General features: G+C 47.2%; 1 protein-coding gene and 1 non-coding gene across 2 annotated transcripts; both read right to left on the bottom strand.

The window, feature by feature from the left end:
• Nucleotides 1-5,268: 5,268 nt before the first annotated feature.
• On the bottom strand, nucleotides 5,269-10,243 carry LOC104564045 (cytoglobin-1). Its single transcript, XM_010210707.2, has 3 exons — nucleotides 9,879-10,243; nucleotides 7,555-7,786; nucleotides 5,269-6,354 (listed from the first exon to the last, which is right to left on the bottom strand). Exons 1-3 carry the CDS (start codon nucleotides 9,971-9,973, stop codon nucleotides 6,226-6,228), a joined length of 456 nt encoding a protein of 151 aa, XP_010209009.2. The 5' UTR covers nucleotides 9,974-10,243; the 3' UTR covers nucleotides 5,269-6,225.
• A 10,033-nt stretch (nucleotides 10,244-20,276) lies between these two features.
• Nucleotides 20,277-20,425, bottom strand: LOC133624713 (U12 minor spliceosomal RNA). The gene has a single exon (XR_009818064.1). It is a non-coding gene; the product is annotated as a U12 minor spliceosomal RNA (small nuclear RNA).
• Nucleotides 20,426-20,514: the final 89 nt, after the last annotated feature.

The raw sequence follows: 20,514 nt of genomic DNA, 5'->3' as shown, positions 1-20,514 counted from the left end.
GAACCAAGCTGCCTTAATTTCTGGGAGGATGAAGTGAAGAATTCACCATCCAGGTATTTCCTGCTGAATGGCTGAAGAGTAACATTGATACATTAGTTGGGAGGGTGAAAGTGATGATAAAGGGATCTACGGGAAATACATCTCTGGCCATCTCTGCTGCACCGTGTAAGAGAAACAGCTTTGGCACCAATCAAACAGTTCAGCTTCATTCCTTGTAGTCTTTCATTTCCCACTCTCCAGTAAACAGTTCAGCATTTGTGAAATCTGAGATCTGGTCTAGAACCAGGTCAGAAATACAAGGGTTGAAATCATTCGGAAGACAAGCTACTCAGCCCCCTAACCCAGATCCACTGTGTCCTACAGGCACAGATGTACAGCTCCATGTCACACTAGGTATTCTCTGTGCCATAGTTGCAGCTTCCCCCACAGAGCCCAGCTTCTCTCCAGTTGTTTGTTTAGTCACTGATGATTACAAGGCTTTGGGAGCCAGAGGCGGCCTCCTAGACCCACAGGATGCCTGTGGGGTTGCTGCCATGCTGTAATCTGTAGTTGTCCTTTGTTGAGCAAACAGTAGAGGTTAGTTTCTCCTGAGGCATCAGTGCTTAAAAAGTGTTGATGCAATCTTTATTGATTCTGAATGGTTTTTGCTTTTTTTTTTTTTTACTTTGATCACTTTTTTTTCCCTACTTGCTTAATAAATTCTTGCATCATTATTGCTGACACAATTCTTCATTTCTTTTCAGTAAGATCTGTTTTACGACAGATGGGCAAGCAGCAGACCTCTGGGCAGGAGTTCTATTGGCAACTGGAAATACAGGCAAGGAGAGGAAAGAATGATTGTTTCTAGCCCAGGCTTTCTTTATCCCTGCTTTCTCTTTGGTAGGTATGTAAGGGACAGCCAGCGGGCCAACAGAAAATTCTTTCATTACTTGTCTCTCCAAGCTTTGGCTTTTCACCTCTCTTGCTGGGGAAACCACAGTCCCAGATAACATCCCCAGGTAGTCCCCAGTGGTGCTGCGCAGAGCAAGCAGCGTCCTAAGAAATGCACCAAGTCAGGGTTAGCTAGCAACAAGGCAGGGCAGGATACTGGCGAGGTCAGCAAGGGCCTGGCTGTGGCTCTACAGCCCTTTCCCAGGCTGAAATGATCTGATGAATGGTGACTGTAGTAAAGTATTGATGGTGATGCTCAGTTAGGGACACAAAGGTTAGAAATCAGTCCTGATGCTGTCTCAGAGAAGGCAACTTTCACAGCACTGGCTGTCAGGCACCATCAGCATCACAGGCTGCTCCAGCCTCGCTGCAGCAGCACTAGAAGGTAATAAGGGAATGGGGGAATTTGTGTTCAGCTACTGTCATTTTTCAAACTGTTGACATCTTCCTAAGCTCAGATTGGTTTGGGACAGAGCAACTGGTGTCCCACATGAGTCAGCAACTGCTGATTTCCAGCAAGCTGTGGCAACTGCTGCCTTGATGGAGGGTAGGACCATAATGCAGATGTCTGCTCCAATGTTCTTCCTTGTCCTGAAGTTCTTCCTCTGCTGGTAACCCCATGCAAATCTCTGCTGGTGGCCTGTGCTAATGGGAAGTGCCAGTACGGTGTCAGCCTTCTGTGCCTGATGTCTGCAATCAGTGGCTGCCAGGTGTCCTGGGGAGGCTGGGTGGAGACCAGCACCAGCAGCATGTCCCTGACTCCTGTGCTGCCACGGGGTAAGGTGAAACACCGTCTTGCTACCTGCAAGAGAGACACCGCTGCACTGCTTCTTTCTGGAGAAGTGCTTCCAGGGACCTCAGCAGCAGAAGCCTGGGCTCCCCACACAAGCCCTGCAGGCCCAGGCTCAGGCTGGTGTGTTTAATACTGACCATGTGCAATCTGACCAGTGTAGCCATGCCCTGAACTGGCTGAAACCCGCCTCGCTGCATAAGCCAGAAGTGCTCAGCTGTGGCACATAAGGTTAACTAAGGCTCAGTGATAATCTAATTACAAATATTAATTTTCTCAGTGTTAGCTTTAGCAAAAGTAAACAAAAGAGGAATATCATGTGTAGCACCTCTTTTCCCTAAAACAGGTGGTTGTAATTAGAGAAAACAAAAGGATTTTGCAATGTTGGAGGTGAGAATTGGTCTGGGGCTTTTTGTTTTTGGCTTGATTTGCACCATAAGTCACACCTGTGCTTTTATGAGACTCCTGTGTGCCATGCCTGATGGATGGGCATTGGTGGCTGTTCTCTTCTTCCAGGACCACTGGCTCCTAGTGCCAATCCAGATGTCATTGTTGGCTTGTATCTCAGTATGATCTTCTGTAAGCAGCTTTGCGGTACCTTCTGCTTAACCAGGAAGGCATATTGAAGGTCTAATGAGGCTCCTCTGCTGCTCTCCAGCTGTAACAGAAGCAATTGTTCTGTCATTGAGCATGGGATAGAAACATTGCTGCTCCCAGCATGTTCCCATCTAGGCTGTACCATCACCACCTTCTACCCACCACTAGCTGTTTTCAACAACAGAAGCCCCTATTCAGAGTTGTAAAGCGACACCTCTGAGGGTTCTATCTATACCTACACTCATAGCTCTACAGCAAACGAGATCAAGCAGCCCTTCACTTCACCTTTAACAGGAGGAATGGCTGTAAGGGAGGGTTTTCTTCTGAACCCTGATAGAAGAATTTCCCAGAAGCTTCCCCAAACCCTTTGCAAAGTCTCTAGTCCTGTCTCTGGGCAGCTCTGGGATATCTGAGATGACCTCCCCAACTTGCTCAACTCACTGAGCCCTTCTACTGCCCATGCCCCAGGCAGAAGCAGGAAGGCTACGTGGTTCAGACTCTAGCAAGAAATTTATTAGGCTTAAATGCCTTGACAGCTAGGGCAACTGCTTCTGTAAAACACTCCCTGTCATTTCAAATTGTCTTGGTATGTTTTTAGTCTGAGCGATTTGGTAATACTGTCACACACCACTGGACTCTAGGATTTTATCCCAACCTTGATTTGTATTTGCCCAGGGATGCCTTGCAAATGTACTCTCCTCCAGGAAAGTTTCTGCTTTGTCACCACAGCAACTGGAGTTTTGCAAGTTCAATTTCATCTCTCTGCCTGTGATCCTTTATTTTCTGTCCCTTGTTCTTTCCCAAAGCTGCCCGTATTGGAAGGTCGGAGTTCACTCAGCAAACCTTATGAACTATTCTTAAGTACACGTGTGTTCTTGTAGTATTTAGGTATTGTTTTGAAACAGGAAAGTATTTGGTTGTCTCCACAAGGTCAAGTTTTGCTTGTGCAGATGCTTTTTTTTCTCCAGGAACATGACCAGCACTTTGATTTTACTAGCTATGGGGGTCAGCTTCCTCCGTGAGCTCCCTCTCAATCCTCTTCCCCTTTCTCGGTATTTTCCATGTTTGCACTGTCCTGGTTTAGGTCAGACACAAAGATGACTTGGTGGCACTTAGCTGATTTACCCTGTCATAGGCACTTGGCACGCTACCCACTGTGCTATGTCAGAGATTTGTTGTCTCACCCAGATCTTCCCGATCTCCTACAGACTGTAAAAAACCCATGAAGCTTAGTGTGAGGGCATTGGTCCTGCTCACTGGTGGTGCTCCGTGGAAATATCTTCCTGTTGCCCTTAAACATGATGTTTCCCTTAGGTTTCTCTTCAGAGGATCAAAGTTATCCCTATGAATGCATACAGTATGTCTGTGACCATGTATTTATCCATTCAGTAATACAGTATGTATAGCACCACATATTTACTGGTTCACTAAGTAAATAGTGTGTTTTGTTTGCCTCCCAAGTACATGAATGTTGCTGTTTTGCAGAGGCACAGTAAGATAAAAGGAAAGTCAGGATTGCGCTGTAAGGCCACTGGAAAACTGGGAACTCAGCTCAGATATCCTCAATCTCAAGATGTTATCCAATCTATGCTCTGTGTTCAGTTTGAGTGATAGAGAAGTTCTGGAGAGTCCAGCAAAGGACCACAGAGATGATTAGGGAACTGGAACATCTGTCTTATGAGGAAAGGCTGTGAGACCTGGCGCTGTTAAGCCTGGAGAATGCTAAGGAGAGATCTTATCAACACAAATACTAAAAAGGTAGGTGTTGTGAGGATGGAGCAAGTCTTTTTTCCGTAGTGCCCAGTGATACGACAAGGGGTAATGGACACATGTTGAAACACAGGGAGTTCCACTTGAACAACGAGAAACTTCTTCCCTGTTCAGGTGAGGGAGCCCTGGCACAGGCTGCCCAGGGAGGGTGTGGAGTCTCGTGGCTGTGGAGGTTTCCAAACCCTCCTGGACACATTCCTGTGTGACCTGATCAAGGGGAACCAGCTTTTGTATGGTCTTGGACTATGTGATCTCTGGAGGTCGCTTCCAACCCTTACATTTGGTGATTCTGTGTGACTCTGTGTTGGGAAAGCTTCCTGCTCTCCTTTGAAATCTCAGATAAACAAAACCAAAAAAAAAGGGCCATGTACTGACATCACACAAATTCTTATATGTGAATGTGTCCCCCTTTTGTAAATGGATTTTTAAAATAACTCCCTCTTTACTTAAGCCTGGGTTTGGTTTGTTTTACCTGCTTTGATTTTGCTATGCCTCTACATCACAGGAGCAGGGAACACAAGAGCCTTAAACCATCCGCTGGTGTTGTCAGGCCCTTGTCAGCCCAGGGTGTTTGTGGTGTCTGTGAGCAGTCATTACAGCTGACCATCCTCTTTTGTTGCATTAGAGCAAGTAAATAAAAAGGGGAAATCTTTTGAAACTTTTCAGACTGTTAACTATTTGTACTCCCTTGAAGGGATTGGAGACTATAAATACATTTTTACAAGTCTTGTTCTTTCCTTACGAGACTTGGCAGTGCTGTGCAATGTGCTTCCCCTTCTCCCCAAGATGGATAAAATGATGAATCAAATACAGCAGCCTGCTCCATCCTCCCTCTCCAGCAGGAGTTCATCTTCTGGACTTTGGGATTTCAGCATCCTTCACCAGACAAATGGGATGGGTGAGGAAAACTACGTGTTGAATGAAGGCAAATTCAGCATTTTTAGCTGTTTACAAAGTTGTTGTTTCCGGCTCAAGTAAAAAGCTTCCTTTCCCATCACCCAAGGACCCTGATTAGTGCAAATGTGATGGGTGCCTGGGTGCGAGCTTGATCCAGTTTTGGTAAACCTGCCAGTACCACCAGTAACTGTAACCAGTTACCCTTGCTGCCCATTGCAAATGCCTTTTCCATGCTATAAAGGAGAGGACGCATCTGCTTTCTCTCTGTTTATTGCGTTACACTGAAGCAAAATGGCATGTGGCTATTTGCAGTTGTTAGCTGATGATTTCACCGCCTCTAAGGAATACAGGGAAAAGCAATTAAATACTTTGGGACTCGGTTACCACTGAAGGGAGAGGCTCAGGCGCTGCAGCAGGACAGGATGAGGGCACTGCCGTAGAAATCCCACTCTGAGCTGAGCCCTCCTCCCTCAGCTGGATGCATTTTGGGTAGCATGGGAACTAGTCAGCTCAGCACTATTTCCCTCTCCTGAGTACGTGGCCAGAGCAATTTGCTGGGAGTAGCACCGTGAAATCCAGGCGCTGGAGATGTTCATCCCTGCCCAGAGGAGCCCAGTGGTGAGCCCATCCAATGCTGCCAAGACTTGCACTGAAAGCTGCTCTGGGAAACCTCTCCCAAGTTTGGGGAACTCCACTGGCTCGTGCAGCTCTTTCTCAGGTGTTAGTCTTTCCCACGCACCACTCCCCACGTTGTTTCAGTTCAGTCGCGAAACAGCACCCAAGCATCGCAATAACAACCTCTACAAAGTCCCTAGTGGTGCTTCAAAACGGTCTTCTGCTCAGCTTTCATGAGGACGGAGAGGTGTCAGCTGAGGTAAAGAGCTGCTGGTGCCTCTCTGGGCTGGTGCTGCTAGAAGGAGCAACCTTTTCTCTTAGGAACATCAAGCTTATAGCCATCATCTTAAAATGTAGTCTTCAAGGAGCGTGGCTGTAGGAACCCACCTGGAGCACTGAAGCTGCAAAGCACGTCGGGATTTGTTGGTTGGTTTTGATGTATCTGAGGGGTTTGTTTAGCTGTAGAAACTCAGTTTGCTAAGGAAATTACTGACATTGAAATCTATGTTATAGAAGCCTTTTCTTGCCTTTTTTTAACTTTTCCATTCTTTCAGCTGTGGCTGGAGACCCAAAAGCAGCAAATCAGTGTTGGCGAGATGTTTGAAGAGGCGGGAGGTTGCACGTCCTCACCAACCCTCCTCTTTGTAGATGTTGTTCAGGTGAGTGCAGATTTCATTGGTCACCTTCTCAAAGGAAGCTTTGCAGTCCCCACCAAATTTCTCCTCCATCAGTTGTAAGATAATGTCACAGATAATCTAAACAAGGAGAAGGGAAGAAACAACCAGTGTGAGCTTCCCTCCGCATTAGAGGTGTGCGAGCAAAATACGTGGTTTTGGTTGGGGTTCCTGGAGGGTGGAGAGGGGCACGAGAGCAATTCAGCAGCATGTGGCACATAGAGCTTGTAATGAGCTGTGGAAAATCAGGTGCATTCTAGAATTCGCTCAAAAATACAGTCCCCTCTGCTGGGTTTTGTGGTTTTTTAACTACTCTGTATCTAGTTAATGTTGACTGTACCTGTCACTTAAGCATGGCTGTACAGAAGTGGTTCACTTGGTCCATCTGCTGCAATTCCTTCTCCTGGCAGTGGATTGTTCCAAAAGTTTAGAGGGCCATGTTGGACACTTATGGAACATATGGCTCGGGGGGGGGTTCTTCCTGATCTTTCCTGCTTGTTAGTTATCTAGCACTCTGTGGCAATGAGTGTTTGCTTGTCTTTATAGTCACTGGGTAGGTGGTGTACTTTGAAATGTCAACTCCTTTTCTGTGCAGCATTGATTATTTTGTGTGCATCTTCACCCTGAAAAAACTTCTTCCAGGGACAAATCCTCACTCATTCTCCCACTGTTTCCAAAGCAATGGGCCCAATTTTTAAACCACCCTCCTGGTGCCTGAATGACCTTTGCCAGGAGGTGCCTCTTTTTGCATTCTGTGCTGTGTAAGGCAGACAAAATGGTTACAAATGCCCACTGCTGGTGGCCTTAGGTGGACTTGGGCAAGTCATTTGATCTCGTTTTTATTATCTGTGTGTGTTTAGTGATGACAATGCTGTTGCTATTGTTGCTCAATAACAACTGATGTCCTAGAAATGCTTCGTTTCTGTTACTAGAGAAACAAACACCAAGGACAAGATACCAGTGTTAAGCGACTTTCTTGTGTCTTGTTATTAAATGATGTGTGTAGGAATCCTGTTGTACTGAGAAAACCCACTACAACTCGTGGGCAGCTCAGCAGCTCCCACCTGAGCAGACCTGCCTGCATTACCTCTGCTTCCCAGCAGATGCCAGAAGTGTAATTCCTGCTATCTTCCACCATCAACCCTCTCACCTACCACCATCTCCATTCTCTGAAGCATATATATATATGCATACAAAGCCTGTTTCCTCAGTTGTACCCTTAAAGGGGAAGTCATCCTCCCATCACAATTACACTCGCTGGAAAAAGGGCTGCTGTCTCACCCTGAAGTTTTTGGGGTCAATCTTCAGCTGGGTGGCATGTTTCTTGCCAAGTGGGTTCAGGATCCCAAGAAAAGCCTCGGAGTTGTCCAGGTGTTGCACCATGTCGTTGATGGCAGTGAAGACCTTCTTGCCATGGCCCCTGACCTGCTCCGACTGTTTCATGTCGTCGGCAGAGTCCATTCCTTTGAAATGTGCAAAGTAGGACTTGCTGTCTGGGTGCTCAGTAAACATCCTGTTGAGAAATAAGAGACATCCTAAGTCGTGGGCAGAGGCATCAATGGAGATTCGGCTTCACATTCCAGGCCTTGTCTTATGCATTTATTTCCCTTTATCTTTCTCTTTGTTAGAACAGACACCCCTTTCCCCTACACTTCTTGGTTGTCCTTTGCTCTTCCCATCTATGCACAGCCCCTCTGCCCACAGCAGCCTGTCTCCTCTGTCATCTCTCCTCAGGCCACATCGCTTTGCTCACTCCACCTTAAACCCTACCCATCCTGAATTTATTCCACTGCTTCTAAAGCAAATGTTTCCTCAGTGTTGACTCAGTGTTAGCTGGAGAGAAAAGATGGAGAAAAGTAGGAGCACATTCACACGGGGTGAGTGTGGCAGCACAATATTCCCAAAGACGTTCTGGACAGCAGATATGTCCACTGTGCTCCCAGTGGGTGTTTTCATGGAGAAATCCTACTATTGGTTTTGCTAATTAACCCCTTCCTAAAGTCCATCCCAAAGCTTTCTCACTGCCTGTGATGGATTGTTGGGTACTACTCATTTCATTTACTCAAAAGTAACAAATTCGATGTCACTCATAAAGGAATTGCCTTTATAATACATCAGTTACAGTCACCTTGGTCAAGCTCTTAAAAAAGCAGTTTACTTCATTAGGTAAACCAGGTATCCACCTGAAACAGCAAATTCCAGATGGTATTTCACAGAGTCACAGAACAGCTGGGCTTGAAGGGACCTTTGGAGGTCATCTGGTCCAACCTTCTTGCTCAAGCCAGCTGCCCAGGACCTTGCCAGACAGCTTTTGAAGCCCAAGGATGGAGACTCTCTGGGCAACCTGTGCCAGTGCTCAGTCACTCTCATAATGAAAAATGTCTCCTGATGTTCAGAGAACACCTCCTGTGTTTCAGTTTGTGCCCATGGCCTCTGATGCTGTCACTGGGCACCTGTGAAAAGCACCTGACTTATTTGCATCCTCCTTTCAGGTTTTTATATACACTGATAAGATCCCTCTCAGTCTTCTCTTCCCCAAGCTGAACAGTCCCAGCTCTTTCAGCTTCTCCTCAGAGCAGAGATGCTCCAGCCCCTTCATCGTTTTTGTGGCCTTCAGAATCACAGAAGATGTCAAACTGGAAGGGATTCATAAGTATCATTGAGTCCACCTGCCTGCTCATTGCAGGACTGCCTAACACTAAGTCAAACATCAGCTGACTCCCTCCTGTCCTCTCTCTCAGGGCCTTTGGCCTGCAGCTGCCACTTTGTACTGGGATGGGGGCAAGGAGATCCAGTTTATACTGGGACAGGTCCCAGCCTATATAAGGAAGAGGCCAGAGGATCCAGTTTGTACTGGGGCAGGAGCCAGTCTGTACTGTGTTTGGGCCAAGGAATCCAATAATTGCACTCTTTCCAGTATGATCATGTCTTTCTTGTACTGGGCTGCAGAAGGAAAGAGCAGCTGATCTAGGCACAAGATGTGATATACAAGAAAGCCAGAGGTAGTGGCGAAGGTATGATAACCAGCAGTGGTATTTGGACTGGTCAGTGCACCTGGAGGTGATTTAAGTCCCAGCTGAGAGAGGGGTATATGAAAGACAAGTAGAAGAAACTTCTGTCTTATGGAAGAATAGAGGGGTACAGAGGAAACTAAGAGAGGAAAGCCGGCAGGAAGGGTACAAACAGTGAAACAGAGGAGCTCTGCACTGGAAAGGCTGAAGGAGAATGAAGATGGAAATACTGAGAATGTTCAAGTTACAAAAAGGAATCATTAAAAGAGTTTAGAGGTAAAGGAGAAGAAATGAGGCCCATATTTTGTTCCCCTTCTCTTTCATGGCACAGTTGCTTCTCTACCTTAAATGGGTAGAGAAATTGTTCTCGTCTCTTCTTCCTTTCCCACTCCCTTCCCCCTTCACTTACCTTTGTGTGGATCCCTCCTTGTCCCCATTTCCTCCTTGAGGTGGGATAAACCACAACAAATCAAAATGTTCCCATCAAGGGCTGTGTGAAAAACATCGAGACATGCTCCTAGGTGGTAACTCCGTCCTTCTTGCCATTCCTCCTCCAACCCTCTGGGGCAGCAGCGGGATGGGCTCTTTCCTTACCTGACCAGCACAGTTGTCCCGTTGTCCTCAGCATTCACAAACAGCTTCTCCCAGGCGCCACGGGCACTTTGCACCTCTGCTTCAGAGAATGACATGGTGGAGGAGATGTTGGAAACGATGGGTGCAACGGGAGAGAGAAGGACAGGGAGATCCTGGTGAGGTGGTTCTGCTCCAGTACTCTCCTCAGGGCTCTCTAAATACTGCCCTAGGGATTTAAGAGATCCTGAATGGATTCTTTGTCTTCATTCCTCTCGGTCACATTTCTGCAGGCTTTAGGGCTGCCTAATCACTTTTAATCAGGAAACCAACCACATGAGGAGGGAGGACTAGCCCTCTCACCATGGCATCAGCTGCCAGAGCAAAGATCTCACCATCTGAGAAGAGAAGGGAAGAAAGGGAGTTTTCAGCAGGGAAGAAAAAGATCAGCTCTCCTCCCCTCTCACCCTGCCAAGGCCAGTGCTTGGCTTCCCTTTGTTGAGGGTGATCTTTGCCGGAACACTAATTTCCCCAGCCTGCTCCCAAGAGAGCTGCTGTGCTGAGGGCACAGTGATGATCCCTCTTCCCGGCACTTCTTGGTTCTCCAGTTCAAAGATCCTGTTTCCAGCTCCAGAAACTATCTCCAGTCCTGCTTTCTTGCCACAGCCACTGCTTTCCCATAGCCTTCTGGTTTAGCAGGAGCTCACTCCATGGCTGCTCCCAGTTCCAGTACTGGGCAGGCAGGAGGAACTGACAGCCCCAAACAACAGTGTTGCAGAGAGCACAGGCATGGCATCCGTGGCCACAGGGCCCTGGAAGCCACTTCATTTTATTGCAGAGAGAAATGGTGCAGGAGAGCCAGGCTGTGAGCACGGGCATTTCCCTTGCAGCTGGGATCTCTGTCCTGTCCCTGAGCCCTGCCTGCCTGGGAGGGAGAGAGGAAGAGGTAAGAGGCAGGAGAAGGGCCAGTGTGGAGCTGCAGGTGGTGTCTATGGGCCCATTATCACCATGGCCACTTGGAACCAGGGGTGAAAAAAATCATGGATTATCCACACAGCTCCTGGGCTTAACCTCTGGCAGGAATGTTCTGGTTGAGTCCAGGGCATGCACACATGAAATGAGAGCTAAGAGGCTTGAGGAACTGCTGCTGCCTTTGGCTGCAGAGTTCAGACAAAACCATCTATTGTTTGTGATGGCATAGAGGAGGGAAGGAGCGGGCATGAGGGGTAAATGTGTGGAAAGACTGACAGTAAAGCCAGCCCAACGGCCTGGGGCAAAGGAAAGTGGTGGTTGTAGCCTCACAGAGACCAATCAATCTTTGTGAGGTTGTGTCCCACTGCTGCAAAGGGATGCCTCAAATGACTCCACCAAAACTCCCCTCAGCTTTCCTCCCTCTCCCTTTTCACCACAGGAAAGTGGTCTGATAGAAAACTGCAGCCTTCTGCTCTCTCCTCCCAAAACCCTTGGAAAAACGTGCCAGATTTCTGGAGAGCTCAGGGGAGCCACACTGTACTGCTGGCACCATTTATTTTGAGTTGGCAATTCCCAAGCTTTGGGAACCAAAACTGCCAGGAAGGAGATTGGTGGGGAAAGAATCAAGTTTTTGGCCAAAAGCAGAATGTGCATCAGGTGCTTGTCATGGGTGGCCTGGGAAAGGGTGAGCTCCTGAAGAAAGAGTGGCACCAACTTTAGCCAAAGGAAAAAGTAATGCTGTTTTTTCTTTGCATGTGAATGTGTACAATTCCTTGCTTTGCAGCTTTTCCTCCTCTCTCTAGGTGTCGTGTTCTCCTTGCATATCCTGGGGCACCCTGACCTCTGCACACTTCACCTCCAGCAAAGCCAGAGTGCAGTGGCAAGTCCGGCTCTCTGACCTGAGCTGTGGTAGCAATGCACATTGCTCAGGATAAGTCTTAGCCTTCTTAGCCTTTTCATCTCCTTTGCTCACCCTTTGTTTCCTTCCCCTTTGGTTTTTGTTTGAAGCAGTTCACAAGGAAACCTCAGCTTCCCTAGGGGACTTCTCTGCTCTCATCAGCTCTGTCTGGGACGTTGCAGCACAAAGGTGCTCATTCACCTGATGTATTGTCAAACATTTTATCATGGTCCAAAAAAATACCTGTTTTGAGTTGGGAAATTTCAACCACATTAATTTATTGCCAAGTAACAAACCAACCAACAGTTAGAGCCTTCTCTTCCCCACCGTGTCCTGGTCCCCCACCCCTGTGCTGTGTGTTTCACCCAGGCCCTTTAGTGAGACCATGGTGCAGGAGCTGGGGGATGGTACATGGGAGCCTCTGCTTCTTGTGCCCTACTCAACTGTGCCAGCACAGTGTCTTCCACCAGTCACTGTGCCTTTAGGTGCTGTACTCGCCCCCATCTTGCCACTCCTTTTTCAGCATTTACTGTCTTAACTATGTTTCTGCAGAGGAACCAGATACACATTTGGTTGGTCTAGTTTTGGGGTGCAATGCATCAGTTTTGGCTGGTGCAGAGCAGCACAAGGCAGTCCGTGACTTCCTCCTGCACAGACAAAAGAAACAGTGATGCCCTTGAGCATGTCTCCATGCTCTCTGTAACGTGGTTTTCTGTTCTTTCACCTTCCAGCCTTACTTCTACTGCTTTGGAAAATTGTCTTCTATCTTCCCCCTGCACAATTTGCTGAGTTCTTGTACATTGAACACAGAAACACCTCATAAAGTTTTGACATCTCTAACAGAGATTGAAACAAAAGTGCTGCAGAAGCTGATTTTTGGGGGCCTTGAAAATGGAGTAGCTGTGAAAAAAATGTGCTATTTAATTATGAAGTCATCATGTTGTTGCCAACACTCACCCCCCAACCCCAAGGGAAGAGGATGCGTGCTTGGTTTATTTCTTTTTCCTCTCTCGTGGTTTGTTTTGTTTAATATCCCAAAGGAAGTGAATTCTCTTAAGTGTAATTTCTGATGAATGGGGAGAAATATTTTCTAACAGGGGTGCTGGGCAGCCCTGCAGAGACAGGCTCAGCCACCGATGGGCTGCTCCTCAGCAGGCAGGGTCAGGCCATGGGGGCAGAGGGCACAGGGAAATCCCAAGCAGGGAGCATAGCAGTGGAATTTTGAGCTCTGTATGGTGGACAAGCTTTTCCTGGCTCTGTCCCCAGCCAGAGACATGGAGAAACAGTAGCGGTTCTGCAAAGTGGGGGTTGTTCCCTTTCAGTTTCTGAGAAACCATGTGCTTTAGGCAGAAGGCAGTCAGCAAGCTCTAGCAACAGATTGCGGCTTTCACCCTTCCAGCCGTTTTGGCTGCCTGCAGAGGTCATTGTTGCCTGAGTCACAGGCACTGAAAAGCTGCCCCTGTTTTTTTCTCCTTGAAAACTCATGAGCTTAAATAAGTTTAAGCTCTAAACTTAACACTCATGTTTAATCTAAAGAAACCCACCCTATTTATGATGCCAACGGGGGTTAATCTCCCTGTTGGAGAGGATGGCTGGAAAGGGCTTGCCAGCTTTAACTCCCATTTTCCCAACACCTCCTGTACGATCAGACTGAGGTTAGAGCCCCCACAGCCAGGTTTCTAAGTTGCTTAGCTTGAGATGCTGGCACTCAGTGCTGCTTTACAGAGATGAAAGCAAAGGTGATGGACTCAAAACAGTTCAGCTTTCAGACATGGTGAAGCACATTATATGTACAAATTCATCCTCTGAATGCTGCTTTGATGACTGACAGCATTAGGTACAAAGCCAGCAGTGATTCCAGCAGTCATTACAGCTGGTAAAGATGCCTGCGCCGCGTTTTCATCAAGACACTGAAAGACGAGGCTCACAAAGGCTACGACGGACTCTCACAAGGCAGCTGTGCAGAGGTTTGGGTACCCAGAGACAGAGAACTGCTCTTGTATGACAAAAGGCCACTTGTCCCACACAAATGCCACCTGCCTGTCAGCACAAATGCCACCTGTCTGTCAGTACTCATCTGTACAACTTACCCGTCCATAGCCTTTCAGCTACCTGACACTGCTCTTGATCAAAGTGCTCTGAAGGTTGTATTTCACAGCGTAAAGGGAGTGCAGTGAAGGCAAACACATGTTTCTGTGCTCATGAGACCAAATAGTGAGAATCTTGAGATTTGCCAAGTAAAAAAAGACTCCTTTCCTCTACTTCTGCTTCCTAGTCCAGCAGTTGCCTTGGCTGCACAAACTCCCTGGCACTTTCTTGAGGGTCCTCAAAAAGAAAAGGGGACTTCCGTGCAGCTCTCTGCAAGCAAATGTCTCTGCTTCTCTCAGGAATCCACCACTCTGAGCATGTTACAGGCCACCGATGACATGAGCTGGGACCCAAGTATGTGCAAGAAAACTGGCTTTTAGAAAACCAGATTATTCTGAGAAACTAATTGTAAAAGAGCTTTACTGGAAATATTTATTATGGAGTAGAACAAGTGAATTAAAACTACATATGCAACGTATTTCCTACAAAGAAAAGAACCACAATAGTTGGTTTGTAATACCTTGCAAAGTGTTGCAGACTAAGGTGAGCAGTGCATCCACACTTCATCTTGTCCAGGCTTTAGAAGGGAAATGACAGGGAAGTTATCCAGTACCAGCAAGTAGGAGCTTCAGCATGACGCTGAGCCAAATGCCATGTGATTATATATGTGTATAGATATATAGGTGTATATTATATAGATTATGTAGCACACATATGGCAACTGGCCATGCTCTATTTGTTACCTGCTTAGAAATTTTGTTAGCCTAATTTTTAAGACCCTGTGACTCTGAGTCAGTCTGGTCCAGTTCTATGAGTCAGTTCTGGTCCTTTTCTGTGAATCTCTGAAGTTCGGTGCTTCTGCAGCTTCTCATGTACAGTCTGTTCCTTTGATTTTTCTTCCCCTAACATCTTTTTTTTGCTGGCTTTAGGCTAAAACATTCAAGTTACAAAGCTTTATGCTTCAAAGGCTGATTTAAAAGCCTTCAGAAGGCTGAAAGCACTGCTGCATCCTTTCTAGCTGGCTTCACACACGCTTCCTAGTGTCTCTGAACAGCAGGAGCAGAGTCTTTGCTCTGTCTGTACAGCACCTAGCAGAATCCAGCAGACCTGGGCTCTGAGGTACTGCTGAAACATCTTTTCCCTGTTACATCCACTCGGCTGATCTCAAAGGAGCAACAATTTCCACCTTCCTAGCCCCAAAACAGTGAGTGGGCTGCCTCCTTCCTGCACAGCTACAGGACTTTTAACCTCTCACAACAGACCAGGTACTCCATCTGTTAGCAACAGAGGTCCACTGATTGCCACCGAGTGTCTCTGGGCATGGAATCTCCCTGCTTGCTGCTAGACCCTCACATCTGCTGGTGCAAAGGACAACATCCAGCCTGTTATTCAACACAACTTCTTTCCTCAGTTTTTGATGTTTGAGGGTGAGATTTCACCTGGGAGGGTCATCCGGTGCACAGGTCTGGTAAGTTAGGCCACACATGTGGTACTTTTAGTGTGTGTTGCATTCCTTAAACCACTCCTACCAGCAAAGTGAGATTTCAGTATCAAATGTCCCGCTAAGTCTAAGCACTTTGGAGCAAGAAACAAAACACCATTGTTATGGAAAGGTCACTGGGGGCAGGGGTGATGTTTATAGCTGCTGCTGCTGCTTTGTCCTGAGAGAACCTGTAGCCTCTGAACAAGAATGTCCCTGAAGAACAAATTGAGTCACACATATACATCCCACCTTCCTCCGTGTTTTACAAGATGAAATAACCCAGAGTTGGCTTCCCTTCCTTCTTTCCTTCTATACCATCACTAAGTGTCGTAGTGGCCAAGAATCATTCGTAGAGACAAGTTCAGTTCATGATGCAGCAGACCACAGCAACTAAGAGATTTGAAGAAATGCTACTGCTACTGCTGAAACGTTATCCCACAACTTCTTCCACCCTGTACTTCTTGGGGACAAGCAGACTCTTCCATGGCCTGAGAAGTGTGCTGTATTTCCCATCACCTCCTTCTGCTCCTCTTCTCCCTTTTCATCACTCAACACAACCTAATCTGACCTAGACTTTGAATCTCAGTAAAGACCCTGAGGCCCTTTCACTGCTCATTAAAGTGGGGCAATCTGCCCACATCTTTATACTTGGAGGGAGGTTCTGCTCCCCCCCTACTCTGCCCTGCTGAGGCCTCATCTGGAGTCCCGTGTCCAGTTCTGAGCTGCCCATCTCAAAGAGGTATGATAAATGAAGTATCCCCGAGCAGGATTCCGGTTGAGTTTAGAAATTTATTGGATGAATAAGAGCAAGCAAACAGCGCTGGGTGCACTGAGAGCCTCTGCTCTATCAGAATGCACACCCGTCACATCCCGAGTTCGCATTAAGTAGGGTAGGCCTTATACGTATTCATGACTTTTCCTCGAAGGGGCTGAAAAATGTTAATCATTTCTGGGAAAGGGTCCTCTGCTTCTCGAGCAAGCTTTGTTCCATCTCGGAGGGGGGTCTTTTTCACCCTCCCTAGGTGGTCATCAGCAGTCCTCCTCACGGTGTCCCCCAGGCGACCTCCATGTGTATATCTCTGCAAAACCGGTTCAAGCCAATCTCCCCAAAACATCTGCCAAGCTGCCGAAACAAGAAGCAGAAACACCCTCCTTATCAAAACCTGGTTCAAGCTAGTCCTCCAGGACACCTGTCAAGCTGCCGCCACGAAAAGCAAGAACAAGTTACACAAGAACAAATAAAGTTACCAAAAATTATCATCCATATTCGTTGATCCACATTGACACGAATCAAGGGAACACATTTCACAGAGGGACAGGGAACTGCTGGAGAGGGCCCAGCGCAGGGCCGCCAAAATGATCAGGGGACTGGAAGCATCTTTGTTACAAGGAAAGACTGTGGGACCTGGGGCTGTTTAATCTGGGTAAGAGATAACTGAGGGGGGATCTTATTAATTTTTACAAATATCTAAATGGTGGGTATCAGGAGGTTGGCACATCACTTTTTTCTGTTGTATCTAGTGACAGGACAAGGGGTGATGGACATAAGCTGGAACAAAAAAAGTTCCATTTAAATATAAGGAAAAACTCTTTTGATGTCCAGGTGAGGGAGCCCTGGCACAGGCTGCCCAGGGAGGGTGTGGAGTCTCCTGCTCCGGAGGCTTTCAAAACCCGCCTGGATGTGTTTCTGTGTGACCTGATCTAGGTGAGCTGCTTCTGCAGGGAGTTGGACTGGATGATCTCTAAAGGTCCCTTCCAACCCCTACCATTCTGTGATTCTATGGTATCATGAACTTCTCTTTAGGTTTTTCACTTTTGAAAGTGATGACCTGATTCTGGTTAAGTGCATGGAGATACATCTCACATACTCATCTTCCAGAAGGGTAGCTGGGCAGGCGAATGGCAGCTCTTTGAACAAAAAGTCTCCTTTAAATTTGTTATCCCTCATGACAGACTCCTGTGAGAATTAAGATCACTCAGATACCAGCATGGGTGATTTTGAAAGTGCAAATGGGTAATCGACCTGAGGAGCAGCACTCAGGTCTTCCATAGGTGAAGCTGAGATGTTTCAAGCAGTTTGGTTTACTGTAAGTGCTTGTCTTGTAATACTGAAACCAAATTCTGACAACACAGGAAAAACAACTGGGAGGCTGTTTACCCATGAGCAAAATAAGTGACATATCCTCTCCTCTTTGCTTCCATCCCCTCAAATGCACATAAACCAAAGGATCAAAACAATACACTGGTGAGAAATTAATAGTTTATCATTTCTCATTACCTACTTTTAAAAAGTAGACTGAAAAGGAACTCAAAGGGCAACAACATCAGCATCATAGAGTTGATGAACGCATGCTATTTTATATTAGGATTAGCTGTGCTTCTGAGCAAATAGCTGCGGTAAGAACTACATGACAAACTTAAATGCCATTTGACAACTCAGACATTTACCAAGCACATTTACCTAGCTGGAACCGAGCAGTGCAGAAAATATGCTAAATACATATACAAAACACTGGTGCAATTTGAATTCTACCCTGCCTGGAAACCACTGCACCACAAAGTTTTTATTTGAGTTGATTCTTTGATTTAGGAAGCCCTCAATACGTGCCACAAAAGCAGAGGCCAGAGTGGTTTAGGTGAAGAGGACCAGGGAAGTGATTGTCTCCCTGTACTCAGCACTGGTGAGGCCGCACCTCAGATACTGTGTTTGGTTTTGGGCCCCTCACTACAAGAAAGACACTGAGGTGCTGGATTATATCCTGGTCTGGGTTTTGTCCAACACAAATAACTGAAGTGCTCTGGTTAAGAAGTTAAGAGCAGCCAGCCAGTCCTGTGTATTTGCTAGTAGTTTCATTTTTCAGCGTAATAAGAATATCCCGGTATTTCTGCAGATGTTTGGTTTAGCCCAACCTAAATCCCAAAGTTGGTCCTTTTTCTGTTCATATTTTGTACAATGAATTTGTTCCTGCTAGGAAATACGTGTCTTAGTGTGTGTTAACAGAGTAATGAGTACCTCAGTTTATAGACATAAAGAAGTAGAACTCAAACACAATTCACATTAACCAACCTTCCTGGTATAGCTTTCAAAAACGTTAATGTCACCACACCTTCAGTCTGAACCAAAAAGGGACATATAATAAGTCAGGAGATTGTAACTGTAATTATTAGGATTTTACTTCAGTGTACAAAATCTGACATAGAAAAATTACCCCTAAGGCAGCTAATTCCCCTTTGAGTTTAATTACAAAATCATCTAATCATTTCCATACCAAATGTTTCTGTGTCAAGCTAATGACCGTGGTGATGCCGTTAATGCAATCAAGGGGGAGCACGCTGCCTACATACCGAATTGTTAATGGTTTTGTTATAATTAATAGAGAAGAATTAAGGTCCCTAACAGCTTAGAGGGTGAGGAGATGGCTGATCTGAAGTCGAGTAGAACAGTTATTTGGATCCAGACACACCGGGCAGGAGGGTTTCTGTCCTTTGAGGAGTGAGGAAACACATGGAACGCTGTGGGCAGCCATCCTGATGGACAGACTTCTGTCTGGACCGAGCAGTGATTGGACCTTGCTCCACGTGTTTTCTGGTAGTTTCGGGTATTTTCTGTGATCGTGCCATTCTGCTCTTAGCTGCTTCGTGTACCTCTGTACGACTCAGCAAAGGCAACGTTTGAAGTTTGATGCTGTGCCTGCCAGGTGCTGTGCCAAGGTTAATATGATGTCTTTTGCATAATCCCTTAACTAATATTTTAAAAAGGAAATTGGTGTGAGGCGGGGAAACAGCGTCCTCTGTTCACAGAATCAAAGAATCACAGAATGGTAGGGGTTGGAAGGAACCTTTAGAGATCATCAAGTCCAAGCCCCCTGCTAAAGCAGGTTCCCCTTGATCAGGTCACACAGGAACACGTCCAGGCGGGTTTTGAAGACCTCCAGAGCAGGAGACTCCACACCCTCCCTGGGCAGCCTGTGCCAGGGCTCCCTCACCTCAACAGTGAAAGAGTTTTTCCTTATATTTAAATGGAACTTTTTTTGTTCCAGCTTATGTCCATTACCCCTTGTCCAGTCACAAGGTACAACAGAAAAAGGGATGTGCCAACCTCCTGACACCCACCATTTAGATATTTGTAAATATTAATGAGATTCCCCCTCAGTCTCCTCCAGACTAAACAGCCGCAGCTCCCGCAGTCTTTCCTCATAAGGAAGATGTTCCAGTCCCCTGATCACTTTGGTGGCCCTGCGCTAAGCTCTCTGCAACTGAGGCCTCAGGGCAGAGTAGAGGGGGAGCAGAACCTCCCTCAACCTCCTGGCCACATTCTTCTTAATACTCCCCAGGATGCCATTGGCCTTCTTGGCCACGAGGGCACATTGCTGGCTCATGGTTAGTTTATTATCAACCAGGACTCTCTGGTTTCCAGCAGGTCAATCCCCAGCCTATACTGGTGCATGGGGTTGTTCCTTCCCAGGTGCAGGACTCTGCACTTGCCCTTGTTGAACCTCATGAGGTTCCTCTCTGCCCAACTCTCAAGCCAGTCGAGATCCTGCTGAATGGCAGCGAATGGTGAATCAGCCAGTCCTCCCGGTTTGGCGTCATCAGCGAACTTGCCGAGATGCTGCTGTGACGCCTCAGGGTCACAGCGGCTCAGGATGTTGTGGCAGGGACATGGCAGGATGCCAGCGGGACAGGCACGGAGGGGACCCACAGAAGGGAGCCACCTGACAGCTGCCGGGGAGAGACGGAGCTATGGGCAGATGCGACACTGCGTTTCGCAGCGCCGCGGCCCAGAGCCTTTCCCCACTTCTTACACAGAACGCTGAGGCTTGCCTCAGCCTCACGCGAAATGGCGTTACGGAGGAGCACTACTATTGCGCGTTCCAACTCCGAGCGGCTGCACACGCCGCGAGCAGCAGATGCTATGAATACGGCAGCCCACGGGTAACGCCGCCCACCCGATCTGCTCTTAAGACGCGGTGCTGAGGGTCGGGCAGATCACGGCTCCCGGGCATCCCGCGAAGTAAGCGGGTCACCTGGGGACGACCTGTACCCGCGCAAAAATTCCTCTCACATTGGCAGTGAGGACCCGGGCGTCACCCCGGGTCGTTATTTTCCTTACTCATAAGTTTAAGGCATGCCTTCCGCCTTCCGCCCCCGTAGCCCGAACCGTAGGCGACAATTCTTCGGTCAGGGCGAGGGTCTCCGCACGCCGCCCCACGCCAGGC

The sequence above is a fragment of the Colius striatus genome, chromosome 1, assembly GCF_028858725.1.
Source record: "Colius striatus isolate bColStr4 chromosome 1, bColStr4.1.hap1, whole genome shotgun sequence".
Classification (NCBI taxonomy): Eukaryota; Metazoa; Chordata; class Aves; order Coliiformes; family Coliidae; genus Colius; species Colius striatus.
The sequence above is the reverse complement of the archived record's forward strand: the minus strand, read 5'-3'. Positions and strand labels throughout refer to the sequence as shown.

Excerpts from the sequence above, each read along its gene's own strand:
- LOC104564045 (XM_010210707.2), bottom strand. The coding sequence starts at position 9,973 with ATGTCATTCTCTGAAGCAGAGGTGCAAAGTGCCCGTGGCGCCTGGGAG. Across the intron at positions 7,787-9,878 it reads GGGACAACTGTGCTGGTCAG|GATGTTTACTGAGCACCCAG; the intron begins GTAAGGAAAGAG and ends ATTTCTCAACAG. Across the intron at positions 6,355-7,554 it reads TTGACCCCAAAAACTTCAGG|ATTATCTGTGACATTATCTT; the intron begins GTGAGACAGCAG and ends CTCCTTGTTTAG.